The sequence below is a fragment of the Diabrotica virgifera genome, chromosome 7 (genome assembly GCF_917563875.1).
Source record: "Diabrotica virgifera virgifera chromosome 7, PGI_DIABVI_V3a".
Taxonomy (NCBI): domain Eukaryota; kingdom Metazoa; phylum Arthropoda; class Insecta; order Coleoptera; family Chrysomelidae; genus Diabrotica; species Diabrotica virgifera.
The window spans coordinates 5,977,275-5,992,649 of NC_065449.1; the positions used below are offsets into that span (position 1 = coordinate 5,977,275).

At 31.0% G+C, this 15,375-nt stretch overlaps 1 protein-coding gene across 4 annotated transcripts in view; it reads right to left on the reverse strand.

The window, feature by feature from the left end:
* Positions 1-4,440: 4,440 nt before the first annotated feature.
* Positions 4,441-15,375, reverse strand: part of LOC114330831 (vinculin) — a 56,965-nt gene continuing 46,030 nt past the window's right edge. For all 4 annotated transcript variants that reach the window (XM_050655680.1, XM_050655683.1, XM_050655682.1 and 1 more), the window contains 4 exons: positions 13,312-13,436; positions 12,877-13,006; positions 12,161-12,364; positions 4,441-5,171 (listed from right to left, as the gene is read on the reverse strand). In XM_050655680.1, the coding sequence (XP_050511637.1) occupies positions 4,999-5,171; positions 12,161-12,364; positions 12,877-13,006; positions 13,312-13,436 (632 nt within the window). In that variant the 3' untranslated portion in view covers positions 4,441-4,998. The remainder of the gene's footprint in view (positions 5,172-12,160; positions 12,365-12,876; positions 13,007-13,311; positions 13,437-15,375) is intronic.

Here is a 15,375-nt window from a genome sequence, read left to right on the forward strand (position 1 = left end):
TGGTGCACCATTTTTATGCACAAAAATAAAACATCTTGACGCGTATTTTTTATTTTTTTTTAATACATTATCAAGAAATATCCAATATAATAATAATAAACTGGAGCAATAACAGAAAATATTACTAAAAAGCTTTTAGCTAGGTGCAGAGCTACAGCAAATGTTAAAAATGACCTCCTTTAGAGGTTATAGAAGAATTTTATAATTATCATTGGCGCACATACGGGTAATCGTCTGAATTTTTTTAAGAGAAAAATTATACGCCACTGAGATATGTCAAATTAAAAATCATTTTTGAATTGCTGGTTCAATTTACGACAAAAAATCTTTCTTGCCTTTTTTTCATATGCGGCGCCGTTTTTATGTAAAAAAATAAAACATCTTAACGTTTACAAAGTATTTGAAAAGTTTCTATGCATATGGAAACTACCTCAAATACTTTGTAAGCGTTAAGCTATTTTATTTTTTTACATAAAAACGGCGCCGCATATGAAAAAAAGGCAAGAAAGATTTTTTGTCGTAAATTGAACGAGGAATTTAAAAATGATTTTTAGTTTGACATATCTCAGTGGCGTACTATTTTTTTCTTAAAAAAATTCAGACCATTACCCGTACGCGCGCCAATGATGAATATAAAATTCTTCTTTTACCTGTAAAGGAGATCATTTTAAACATTTTTTGTAACTATGCACCTAGTTGATATCTTATTAGTAATATTTTCTGTTATTGTTCGAGTTTAGTATTATTATATTGAATAGTTCTTGATGATGTATTAAGAAATGAAAAATACGCGCCAAGATGTTTTATTTTTCTGCATAAAAACGGTGCATCATATGAAAAAAAGGCAAGAAAGGTTTTTTATCAAAAATGAAACGTGGAATTTAAAAATAATTTTTAATTTGAAATATCGCAGTGGCGCACTATTTTTTTCTTTAAAAAAATTCAGACTATTACCCGTATGCGCGCCAATGATGAATACAAAATTCTTAATTGTATGTCAAAAAATGCACAATAACTACCTCCTAAAACTCACCAAATTTTATAAATAATATAGAAAAAAGAAATAAATAAATTGGCAGTTTGAAATAAAAATTTCAAAACCCCGTATATCGCAAACGAAGCATTTGCGGACATATGTTTAGAGAGCAAACCGGCATTACACCCGAATAAACAAGTATTCAATCCGGTAGGAACATGTTATTATGTCATACAACTCTGGGAATGTGCCAATGCGAGTAACATCAACATTTTTCAAAATTTTCAGGATAAAGTATTGAGGGACCTTGTAATTGTCCTGGTACATAAGAAGTAGAGACCTACACAGAAACCTAGGTGTGGAAATGTGGTCGCAGATGTGATAAAAGTATTTGCAAAAAAGCAGGAAAACGGATTTCATAACCATGCAAACGTAGAGGCTATTCAACTCCTGGATCAGTATGGAACAGTGTGAACTAGTGAGAATCACACTACAAACATACAAAGAGAAGAGTCATCTAGAAAGATCCATTCGGTCAATTTATTTTTATTTTTTATGACCCAGAAAAACGTGAAGTTAAGCTGAAAGTGTAATAAATTCAAATAATTCAATATTAAGATCGGATTATTCATGAAATACGGACAAGTTATAAATAAAGATAATTTTTAAACAAGGATAACTATATATAAAAACATTCACTTATATTTTAAAAAATTGTTAAATGAATACAATATTTAATGGGATTAAATTCGTTAATAAATTGTTAACACAAATATTAGTTTTAATGGTATATCATTACCATCTTCGTATTTAATAAATACCTAATTTCTATGCAAATACAGCAACCTTTATGGCATTTATAAACTAAAATTTTGTAACATTTAAAGTAAATTTTCAAATAAATTAAACATCAACAAAAAAACTTTTATGAATATAATTCTGTAAAATATCTTTCCTTCTCAACTAAATATGCATGCCAACAAATACTACTGGCAGGTCTTGTACATCTATCAAAATAAGTGCGTAACCGTTTTCTTTTCTTGATAGACCCAAATTTGAAGTTGTTGTAATATGCCTTTTCATCATGCGCCGGATGCGCAGTCGCCATATTTTTCGTACTGTGAGAAGTTAGGCATCATTGACAGAGTTATTTTGCTTTGCTCTTGTTTACTATACCCATAATACAAAAATCTAATTAATGATGGCAATATATTTTCATTATTTGCCGAAATATATTAATAAACAATAATATATTATTAATTATAATATATAATCAAGAAAACAGAATACATATTTTATATTTTAACCTTTAACTACACGCGCTGGCGTATTTTGTACGCCAGATATAAGAATTCTACTGCAAATATATTTAAAAATTTAATTTTTGACCTTGTTTATCTCTCTAACCTATCACTGGAATGTGCTTTACAATTTGGTTTTAGTTTCGTTATAATCGGCGTTCAGGGAAGATCGTAATTTACAGTTTATTATGTTGTTTCCGGTGGTGGACAATATACGCCACGATTATATTAATATAAGTAGTAATATAGGTACATATTTCAATTGTTTTCTAGTCATTATGACACAAAATATATTTTTCTTTATAAACAATACATTTTCTCCTGTAAAAAATCACATTTCAAAAATTTTTTTATTAGAAATTTTATTTATCATGGAATCCAGGCACTTCATGATTCCAGTTATAAATCCCAATTGGCTTACTGAGAATGAACTCCAAGTATTCACTGATGCCGAATAAGGTTTATAACAAACAACTAAGTGGAATTTAAAAAAAAAAGAAGTAAACAAATCCGCTGTTTTTAAGTGTAACTTAATGCGCGGGTAGTTAAGGGTTAAGGCTAAAAATAACAAATTGAGGAACTGAATAGTACTTCATACAAATAGTCCAGGACGCATCTGTTTTGAGATGGATGTTGAGAGATGACTCATATTTTTTGCAGAAATTGCTTGGAATTAACTCATATAATAATAATTGAGTTATCCTCCCACTCAAAAAGGTCCGGAACATTGTTTAAATAATAAAATGTCAAAAAATGAAGGAAAAATTCGATTTTTTTCTTCGTTTTTTGATTATAACTTTAAAAGTGTTCATTTCCGAGAAAAGTTGCAATGACATAAAAGTTGCGCAATTAAATTTCCTATAATATAGGTTTGGTTAAATATTTTAAAAATTATCACCCTTGTTGCAAAATAGCAATAGTTGCGAAAAAACCATAAAAAAACAAGTATTCGCATATACGTTTTTCAACCATTTATGCTACACTTAAAACCTTCATATCTCAACCAGAAAAACTTTATGATATAATAAAGCAATACTGTAAATTTGTATCTGTTCAATAGATTTTGCAATCCAGCTTTTGCAAAAAATGCATTTTTTCAAAATGTTGCAGGACTGAAAATAAAGCAGATAGCAAGTTGAAATATTTTTTACAGATAGAAGAATACTGTACTTTTCATTTGCAATTTGCAAAATTAAAATCGGTTAACTACCACGGCGTCAGGAATTTTTTAAATAAATATTTATTTTTGGTGCTACGCGCAGGACAACAGATAAGTTTGCTCTGATTAGACATTCCAATAGCCTGTCAAAAATTATCGAATATTGCGGCTGTGGACAAACAAATGTGTTGCTGTTAATAATTGTTAAGTTGGTGTTTTAGTTTTTATTGTTTTGAGAACAGGGACGCAAGTATGTTTATACTTGTAGTGACTTTTTAAAAAGTTTTTAAAAGCAACAGGTACTTAAGTGTAAATATTTGAGCATTGTAATGAAAAATTATATATTCTATTTGGAAAATGTAAAATGTTTGATTCACACAAGTTAATTTCCACCAAAATTTCTACCAATCTTTATCTAATATATTATTTTCTTACTGTATATTTTGTTGTATTTTAATATTTTAATTCCACAAAAATCAAACTAATTTGATTATTGTTTGTGAAATATTGTTTAAACAATTGCTTATCCTTAAAAATAATAAACTTTTATTCTCTAAGTTAAAATATATGAACAAAGAAAGTTTTGCTAAAAAAAGTATTATTTCAAAGGACAGAGTATGTTTTTATTTTGCAATTAACAAATTTCATTTTTGACATTTTGATTATTTAAACAATGTTCCGGACCTTTTTGAGTGGGAAGATAACTCAATTAATATTATATGAGTTATTTTCAAGCAATTTCTGCAAAACAATATGAGTCACCTCTCTACATCCAAATGTACTAATATTTTTACAGATGCGCCCTGGTCTAAAATAAAATATTGTAGGTACCTACAGTACGAGATTGGTGTATAAAGAAATGAAGGCTTTGGAAAATTTATAAAATAATATGTACTGTCTTTAAATGATTTATAGCTTGTATCATTTTGACATACTTCATATCGACACGGCTTCGTTGTTCCTTTTCGTACAGATATAATTGTAATAATTGATAAAAAAAAAGATTTAATAGTTGAGGCACTTTATTTTAGTATTTTTTTAATACCTATATTTTTTTAATAATTATATGTTCACAGGTACTTTATTGTTATTTATATTACTAACCTAACCTAACATGCGTGTTTACAGCAAACAGTACGAAAAAAATGGCTGAAAAAATTTTGATGAAAAAGCTTATTGTAAAAATATACAAAACATGGGAAATTTGTTTCCAGTTTATAATAATCCACACATTATACGACACTTTGACTTAAAATATAAGAAGTTGAATTTTATTTGATTATTCAATATCAAACTTACAACCCCTTTTTGTATATCATCATTTTATAAATTATCATAAATTTATAAAGAATTGCCGTTTGTAGAAGAATACTTTTATTAACAAGGTTTACAAGAAATCAAAATAAAATTGTGTCATGTTCTGTGTGGAAAGATCAGTCTCGTTTAAATGTCGACAAGATGTGGGATTCTGGACTCACATAAATTCAAATATCCCACATTTTTAACAAATTGTAGATACATTAAATAAAATAAAAAATGGTCTTCTGCAAAATGCTTAGTTTTTAAGCATATGCGTACCATGGTTGTTTCCTCACCCACCTCAATTTCTCATGAGTTTGGGCGTGTATTTTAACGCTAGCGCTCTCTGCTGCTCGGACGGTTTCTTTAACACTTTGCATGAGATTCTGGGCGTTTCCTTCTAGCATCTCAGTAGCTTCTCGGTCTTCATCAGAGCCTAAAATAGTAAATTTTGAATTATTAAAACACAGCGGTGTTGAGGATGTTTCTTAAGTAATTGTACAAAAAGAAACAGTACATTTTGCACTTTAAAATATTACGATTCAATCAACCTTGCTTTAGTAAAATATTTATATTTAGAAAGATACAGGATGTTAAGGCTATGGGTACATAATTCGCAAATATTTTACGGCTATCCCTACTGTTTCTGTCTTTACATGGCAAATTACGTGTAGTAAAATTCACACTGGTATGGATAAGTAAATATTACTAGAATGTCATTCTACTTGACAATTTCATAACTAACTTAAAGAGATGGCTTTTGAATGTTCTTGGATAACTGTTATTTTTTGTATAATTGCAAATTATTAATTCAGTTAATAAATGTGATAATTTTTTCACTAACTATGTATTCAGTGATTGTAATAATTTATATGTACCTACAACAAAAACTAATACTCAATCGAGAAAAGAGGAAAAGTGTTAAAGTGATTTTTTAATAATATATTGTTACTATGGAACGCTTACAATTTTGAACATCTTTAACAACAAAATACTTGGATCACAGAATATATCTTGATGTATTCTCTGCTTCTATCTTCCATAAATAATACACAATAAATAACTTTTTATAAAGTTCACGTCTTAAGAGGAAACCGTAGCGATCAACAGGTAGCAAAAACGCGTTCCAAGATTGCGGCTGTAATTTTGAATATTTTTTCGAGATATTTGGCGCACGTATTCGTAATATAATAAAGAATGGCGGTACAGAGCCCAATTTGAAAAATATATTAATATGTGGAAATTACTCTGTAATTAAATACAATATTAAAAAAACGAGCCTGTACCGTCATTAAGAAGAACAAAAAATGCACTTTCTTCAAATAAACTTTTTTATCCGATGCCTAGATTTTTTGTCATTTTGGAACTACTAAATTTTTTTATTTCATAAGTAGTTCCAAAATGACACACAATCTAGGCATCGGATAAAAAAGTTTATTTGAAGAAAGTGTATTTTTTGTTCTTCTTAATGGCGGTACAGGCTCGTTTTTTTAATTTTGTATTTAATTACAGAGTGATTTCCACATATTAATATATTTTTCAAATTGGGCTCTCTACCGCCATTCTTTATTATATTACGAATACGTGTGCCAAATATCTCGAAAAAATATTCAAAATTACAGCCGCAATCTTGGAACGCGTTTTCGCTACCTGTTGATCGCTACTGTTTCCTCTTAAATCAATTATTTATCAAATACACTATATATCAATATTATTTAATCAACAACTCAAAATATTCCCGATTCATGTCAAATATTTAAAATTGTCACTGATTCTCAGTGTCTGACTGACAATATTATGCTGACAATATTCTTTTCGACTGAGTGCGTTGTATTGCGATTTGGAAAATATTACCATGGACATTCTGTTCATTTTTTTCGAATCCTGAAAAAACCAATAAATATTTTTGAAAAATCTAAACGCAGAATGAAAGACTAAATTATTACCGAGGGCCGAAAGTCCCTTAAAATATATAAAAAGTTTATTTTGAATGAGATATTTGAAGTTAGAAATAACACTAAATTTTTTCTTAGTTTTTCACCCCTGTAACTTATTAAAATAAACATTATAGAAGTTCTCAGGGACTTTCGGCCCTCGCTAATAACGTAATCTTTCAATCTGCGTTTAAATTTTTCAAAAATACTTATTAGTTTTCTCAGGATTCGAAAAAAATGAATCCCCATTTGAATAGCATTGCAGCCGAAAATACGTACCCATCCTCTTAAAGTTGAAATTAAAATTTTATTTTTCTCTATAACTTCCATGTTTTATTTATTTAACATTTAATTATAAAAATTCAAGCACATAGGTAGATTCTAGAAAAGTCACTAGAATATAACATAGATACACACCATCTCTTCATCGACTTCAGAGCAGCCTATGAAAGTGTTAAAAGTGCGTACCTAGTGTGTACTATATATTGCAATGATAGCCTTTTGATCCCACCTAAGTTAGTTAAGTTAACCCAACTAACAATGCGTTAGAATTCAAGGAGAAAATTCGACGTTCTTTGACATAATGGTTTAAGACAGGGGGACGCGCTTGTCTCCTTTTTAATATTGCCTTGGAAAAGGCAATCAGAAAATTAAATATTAGAATGAATTGAACTTTTTCTAAAATATCGACGCAAATTCACGCTTTCTCTGACGATATTATAGTTATAGTGGGCAGAAGTATGAGAGACATAATGCAGTGTTTTACAAGGCTTTCGGACGCGGCAAGTGAATTAGGACTTGTGGTAAACGAGGAAAAAAACCAAATATATGTTGGTTTCTAAAAACTTCCAAAATATCTAACAGAGAATTCAAATTAACAACCATACCTTTGAGCAAGTCAAAAGAATTCACATATCTTGGATCATTAGTAAACGCAACAAATACGACGAAATAAAAAGACGCATAGCAATAGCAAACAGAACTATTCACGGTCTCAAGAAACATTTAAAAAATAAAAATATAAAACGTGCAGTAAAGCTCAATATACAGGGTGTTTGGTAAAGAATGGGCCATAGCTTAACCTCAGGTTCCTGAGCTTAAAATAGGTCGATTTAAGCTAACTTACCTTAGTACAAAAGTTGATAATAACCGAAATACAGGGTGTCAAAGTTAAACTTTTATTTTATTTATTCTTGAATATTTCCTAACAGACATCAGATAACACGAAATTTGGTAAGTGGTGCTGGTATTGTACACCCTACTAAATTATGTTAAACAAACGTTTCTGGCTACTACCAGAGGCGTACGACGGGGGAACGTGAATGGTTGACTCTTCCCAAATTCTACGCCACTGGCGGAATTTCTATTTTAGTGAAATTTTTTGATTCTCCAATACATTCTATATAAAAAATATACTCTTCATTCGTAACGATAAATCCATTAGTTTTCGAGATATTTGAAGCTGAAAACGAAGGAGCATAATATATTAATCAAAATAAGTGTGCATTTTCATTTTTAACTTCAAATATCTCGAAAACTAATGACTTTATCTTTACGAATGAAGAGTATATTATTTACATAGACAGTATTGGAGAATCTAAAAATTATGCTAAAATAGCAGTTTCACCAGTGGCGTAGAATTTGGGAAGGGTCAACCATTCACTATCCCCTGTCGTACGCCTCTGGTAGTAGCCAGAAACGATTATTTAACATAAGTAGGGTGTACAGTGCCTACACTTTTTGCCAAGTATCACACGGATATGTCAAATTATTTTAAAGTATTCCATTTTTTAAAATAATTTATTCTTTATTGAAAACTTTAAGAACTATGTGTGCACGGTACTATAAAACTATTTGACATATCCTTATGGTTCTTGGCAAAAAGTGTAGGTACTGTACACCCTACTAAATTATGTTAAATAATCGCTTGTGGTTAATACCAGAGGCGTACGACAGGGGAAAGTGAATGGTTGACCCTTCCCAAATTCTACGCCACTGATGAAACTGCTATTTTAGTATAATTTTTAGATTCTCCAATACTTTCTATGCAAATAATATACTGTTCATTCGTAACGATAAAGTCATTAGTTTTCGAGATATTTGAAGTTAAAAATGAAAAAGCACACTTATTTTGATTAATGTATTATGCTCCTTCGTTTTTAGCTTCAAATATCTCGAAAACTAATGGCTTTATCGTTACAAATGAAGAGTATATTTTGTACATAGAAAGTATTGGAGAATCAAAAAATTGCACTAAAATACCAATTCCGCTAGTGGCGTAGAATTTGGGAAGGGTCAACAATTCACGTTCCCCGTCGTACGCCTCTGGTAGTGGCCAGAAACGTTTGTTTAACATAATTTAGTAGATTGTACAATACCAGCACCACTTACCAAATTTCGTGTTGTTGTCAAATGCCTGTCATGAAATATTCAAAAATAAATAAAAGAAAAGTTTAACTTTGACACCCTGTATTTAGGTTATTATCAACTTTTATACTAAGGTAAGTTAGCTTTTATCAACCCATTTTATCCTCAGGAATCTAAGGATACGCTATGGCTCATTCTTTACCAAACACCCTGTATACAAGACCTTATTAAGACCGGTTTTGATGTATGGGGCTGAAACGTGGACCTTACCTCAAAATGATGAGACTTTTTGGTATTTTTGAGAGAGAAATTATTAGAAAGATTTTTGGGGGCCATAAATGAAAATTGCGTCGAAGATACAACTTTGAACTATATATCAGTTTTACACCGATTAAGATATTGTGAAATTCGTTAAAGTGCAGAGACTTAGATGGGCTGCACACATTGCTAGGATGTTAGATCACGAATGCACGAAGAGATTAACATTTTCAAAACCAGAGGGCACAAAGTAGAGGACGACCACGAAAAAGATGGATTGATGATGTGGAGAAGACCTACAGATTCTAGGGGTCACAAGATGGAGGGAAGTTGCCAGAAATCGACATGAGTGGCGACTTCTTTGCGAACATTTCAAGATCCACAACGGATTGTCCAGCCACGTATGACGATGATGATGACTGAAAATGTTCTTTCCGTTCGTAAAGTGGGCAACTGCGGAAATTATTACCTGCGAATAAGAGGGCTTTATAGTTCAGAGAAATAAGGAAAAAAAATATCATGTTGGTGACACATCCCCCTCCAGGCTGAAACCAAATTTTTCGAGTAATATGGTCATCTATAATAATAACCTATATGTTTCCTGCAGCCGATTTTGATGATATACATAGTTATAAACAAATGAAGATCAAAAAACGGTAAATTTTCGCTTTTTTCGTCTATAACCAAAAAGTTAAGTATTTTAAACAAATTTGAGACTAATAAACTCATAAACCGTATAAAAAACTTCAATATGGCGTTCGCTGAATATGTCTATCCTTATTGGTTACTTAGAAAATTGCCAAATAAATCATAAATTTTGAGTTTTTATAAATATTCATAACTTATGTAAGAATTAACTTAGAACCTTCTTATTACATGGGCTAAGACTTATGGTGCTTAAATTATATCCTAAATTCCAAAGCAATTCGTCAGATAGTTTAAAAGTTATTTAATTTGTTTATCCAAAATTAATTTTTTTTGCAACACTGTAAGTCAGAAAATGATGAAGTTACAGTAATATTTTGGATAGTTTATGAAAGAAGAAAATTTACAGTATTAATTTAATTTAAAAAAAATGACAAAAAATAATTATAGATATTGCAAAATAATTTTGCAAAAACATGTGAATTAAAAAAATGGGGGGGCTAACTTTGTCCCTAAATGTCCTAGAACAGTTGTTTTTCTTTCTAAATGTGTATAAAAATTCAGTCTTTCTAAATATGAAAAAATAATTTTTCTACGGGTAACGGTTAAAAAGTTATTCTAATTGTTTATAAGTAAGCAAAGAATGGACATGTTTTTGCAAAATAATTTTACACTGTTTAAAATTATTTTTTGTCATTTATTTTTAATTAAGGTAATAGTATAAATGTTCTTCTTTCATAAACTGTCAGAAGTATTATTGTAACCTCATAATTTTCTGACTTATAGTGTTGCAAAAAAAAATGAATTTGGGAAAAATAAATTAAATAACTTTTAAACTATTTGACCAATTGCTTTGAAATTTAAAATATAATTTAAGTACAAGAAGTCTCGGCATTCCGTGTAATAAGAAGATTCTAAGTTAATTTTTACCTAAGTTACGAATATTTATAAAAATTCAATATTTATGATTTATTTTGCAATTTTCTAAGCAACCAATAAGGTTGGACATATTCAGCGAATGCCATATTAAGTTTTTTATACGATTTATGAGTTTCTTACTCTCAAATTTGTTTAAAGTGCTTAACTTTTTGGTAATAGACGAAAAAAGCGATAATTTACCGTTTTTCGATCTTCATTTGTTTATAACTATGTATATCATCAAAATCGGCTGCAGGAATATATAGGTTATTAATATAGATGCATAGGCGTAACCAGGATGATCCTAAGGGGGGGTTATAACTACCTGAAAGGGGGGGGTTACAACTACTGGAAGGTCTCTGAGGGCTATGGTGTTAAGCGTATAGAGCTCAAAGTACATCCCAATGGGGGGGGTTACAACCCCCAAAACCCCCCCCTGGTTACGCCTATGTATAGATGTCCATACTACTCAAAAAATTTGGTTTCGGCCTGGAGGGGGATGTGTCACGAGAAAAACCTTATTTCTCTGGACTATTACTGTATTCTGCGACTCAACTAAAAGTTATATCGTATCTATATTATCTTACCTTTATATTTTTTTCCATTTTCTGCACAGAAAGCAAATGAGTACAAAAAGAAGCAATGATTAATGGATAATGTACATACGGTGTATAGAAATTAGTGAACTACCTACAGCTTGGTTAAATGCTCTTATAATATTGATAATGGTCTTATCAGTATTGTACATATAAGCTGTTTGTGAAGATAATTATATTGCGACCAACAAACAAACTGGATAGTTATCAGCTTCGGGAACAGGCAGGATGTAGAAAAGGTATACATATACAAGTACATAATAAGAATACTAATCGGAAAATCAAACGTATACAATATGTATAACACTTTGGATAGCTATAGTAGATTACGAGAAGGCATTTGACTCCATAAAAATTTGGGCAATCCTTTAATGTCTTAAGCAACAATAGTTGTTGAAGACCGATAAACAAAAATCATTAAGTATGACAATGCAACATCGCAAGTAAAAGCAGAAGGGAAAACAGAAAGGATAAAACTATAGATAGGGCTCAGACAATGAGATTCTGTCTCACCCAAGCAATTTAATTTAGCTCTAGAAGATATGTTTGCAACTCTAAAATGGGCAAATGAATGAGTGACGATAGACGGCGAGAACCTGAAACATCTGAGGTTTGCCGATGATGTTGCGTTAAAAGCAAAAGACAGAAGATCTGCAGGAAATGTTATTAGACCTAAATATATATTCAAAAGAAATTCAAATAATTACCTTGAGATCCCAACATAGTAGCTTTGACTGTGCTGAGAATCTTCAACTGCGTAGCGATCGTAGGTATTCGCTCGCAAACTTGCAGTAAGTTAGTTCTGATCCTCTTGTCGGTGCATTCTCTGGCAAGTTGTTTAGCGATGCGTGTTACATCGGCGCTGGCATCGGCGATAGCTTTGGCCGTGGCTATCAGCTCCCTCTTGGAACCTTAAAATAAAATATAACCACTACATTTGAATGCGTGCATGTATGTGAATGAGAGGGTTGTAAACCATATTTACGTACATGTTAGTATTTATATGTATGCATAAATATATATACTTTAATATTGGCTTGATCATTACCCTTTTGATTTCAACCAGACCACTTAACTAACTCTGGTTTTTTGTTATTTGTAGCATTTAATTTTACTTTTACCGTGACCTGAAGATGCTGTTAATATTGTAGACAGCGAAACCGGTCGTCAGTTGTAAAATAAATTGTTTGTGAGAACGTCTCTCTTTTCTTTGCTACAATAAAATATAACCCTTTATATCTCATTAAACGAGTGTTAAATATTTAAAATGTTTTCATGACTCATTAGTTAATAATCATTGGCATTCTAAGCAACAAATCAACTGTGTTTTAATTTCTAAAGTTTTAATGTTAAATGAAAAAAAAAAAAGTTTTTTGGAGTTAAAATGAAGTTATTAAAACCACGTTTAAATAATTATACTGACCTTTATCATCGTTATGGACAAGTTCAGATAATCGAGCCATAAGTTTAGCCATTCGTTGTGCTGCAGCTATGAGATCGTTGTCTTTTGCGGACCATTGTCTAACTTCTCTGTGTAAATTGTGGGCTGCAACCTAAACATTCGAAAGTAATTAATACTTAGGAATCTGGTTCAGGAAACATCTCTACTTCTACTAACAGTAGAATAAGAGAAATCATACAATAGTAGAAGATATTGGTACTCAACAACTAAGATTGTATGGACGAAGAAGATTGTATGGACATATAAGAAGATATTGGAACTATGATTGTATGGACATGTCAAAAGCGTAAATCGGGAAATGGGAGATAGAGGGAGGAAAAGCTATGGACGGGCCAAGAAAAATGGCGATTGGGTAGATAATTTATTCTCTAAATGCGTTATATAAATTTATCTTACCATAATAGGCTGGCTTGGTAGCGGTGCCGTTTTAAACACTTCGTCTTCATCATCTGTTTCTGGTGGTGGTGGTGGCCTGACTGGAGCTCCATCATATGGAAGAGGAGGACGTGGTGGTGCTTGTTCTAAACAATAAAAACAATTTTAATACCAAAATAATACTCAATTTTAAATATCAGTAAATACAGAAAATAATATAATTATATTACCATCCTCGAGAATATATTCAGGAATAAAACTTGATCTTCCTGTATGCATGTAAAAAAGAAAATAGATGGTCTCGTAATAAATGCTTCTTCTTCTGAGTTATAAATTGAGCAAAGAAAAATACAACTTAAAAAAAACTGGAAGCTTTTACTCAAATCGACACAAAAATAGCATTTACATTTTTTACAGTATTCACATGAATTTATATTTATCAGTATTATGTTATTTAAAAATTAGTTTTAAAAATCAACTTTTAAGTGAGCGTCAGAGGACCTGAATGTTTTCTTAGCTTTTGTTTATCCAATCCAATCACATTAACTTGGATGCCGTAACATCTCTACATTAAGAACCTTTAGTGGATTATACTATTCGAAATTAAATCTCCCTCTCTATCGTCCATTCTCACAAATTCACATCTTCTTCGTCTTTTGGTACCATATTAGATCCCCTTAATGACGTTGGCAAAAGCGCAAAGATCGATGGAAAGACAGATGCTGCATATAAAACTTAGAGATAGCCAAAGAAACGTCTGGAACAGAGGAGCAACCAAAGTGAAAGACGTTAAGGAACAGGTGGCAAAACTCAAATGGAAATTTGCAGGTCACATCATCCGAGAAACAGATGAAAAATGGAACAAGCAGATGATCTACTGGTAGTCTAAGAGCTAGTGAACCCTCCGACTAACGGTCGTCCTGTAAGGCTAGAAATTTTTCTAGTGATAATTCATAGCACACCAAGGCTAAAAACCATGACCTGGCAGGCCTCAGCGGTGCACGTGTATATACCAGGTGAATCGAAAAGTGCAAATTTAGGGGTTAAAATAAACTTTCTCCTGTAAGGTTTAAATTTAAGTATGTGTTTGAGTAAGTCATTTAGAAGAAATGTGTGCAATGACAGGCGATTCTGAAGAGCATAAGACCTTGCCAGGCGAGGGGAAAGATTAGGGGTGTTTCCTAAAATTATTCTTTTTGCATCGAACAAATTTTTTTTAGGTTTTTTGAATCATTCCAAACAGAAAACTTCTTTAGTGATTGTTCACTTAAGTTAATAGTTTTTGTTATATAAGCGATTGAAAATTTTGAAAATTGCGAAATCGGTTATTTTTAACCATAAATCGGACATTTATCTAAAAATTTCAATGTTGCCAAGGTACGTAGATATTCTTTAAACATTGATTGATGAAATCCCGAAGAGTTATTTGCAATAAAATATCGAAAACCCCTTTGTTTTTTTAATTGCTAATCAAGCGGGCGCGTCACTGTAGTATAAGTGAGGACGTTTGAGTTTGCATAAATTCATTATCTCGAGAATGGGAAAATTTCAAGAGAAATCCTCAGACAGGTCGATTTTTATTTTTGAATTAGGACTTTTTGGCATATATATAATACTAGTGACGTCATCCATCTGGGCGTGATGACATAATCGATGATTTTTTTAAATAAGAGTAGGGGTTGTGTGATAGCTCATTTGAAAGGTTATTTAATTCTCTATTCAGTAATATAAACATTAACATAATTATTTATACAGGGTGTACAAAAAACATTTCTTCTATTTGTCAAATTTAATCAAAGTTAATTTAATAGAAAAAAATTAATGTGTGTGTACTTTGTACGCACGTAAGAAGTTATACTTCTACTACATATTATGTGATTTTTAAGACAATACCAAAAATTTAAAAAAATAAAAGAATAAAACGCACACAAACACATTGAAAAATTCCCCAAAGAAAAAATGATTTCTGAACGATAATAATTGTTGGCAAAAATTTTAAATACGCATTTTCTGAAAAAGAAATTATATAACAAATATACTTACAATCATAAAATGCATAAAAAAATAAAAACTTGCATCGGGAAT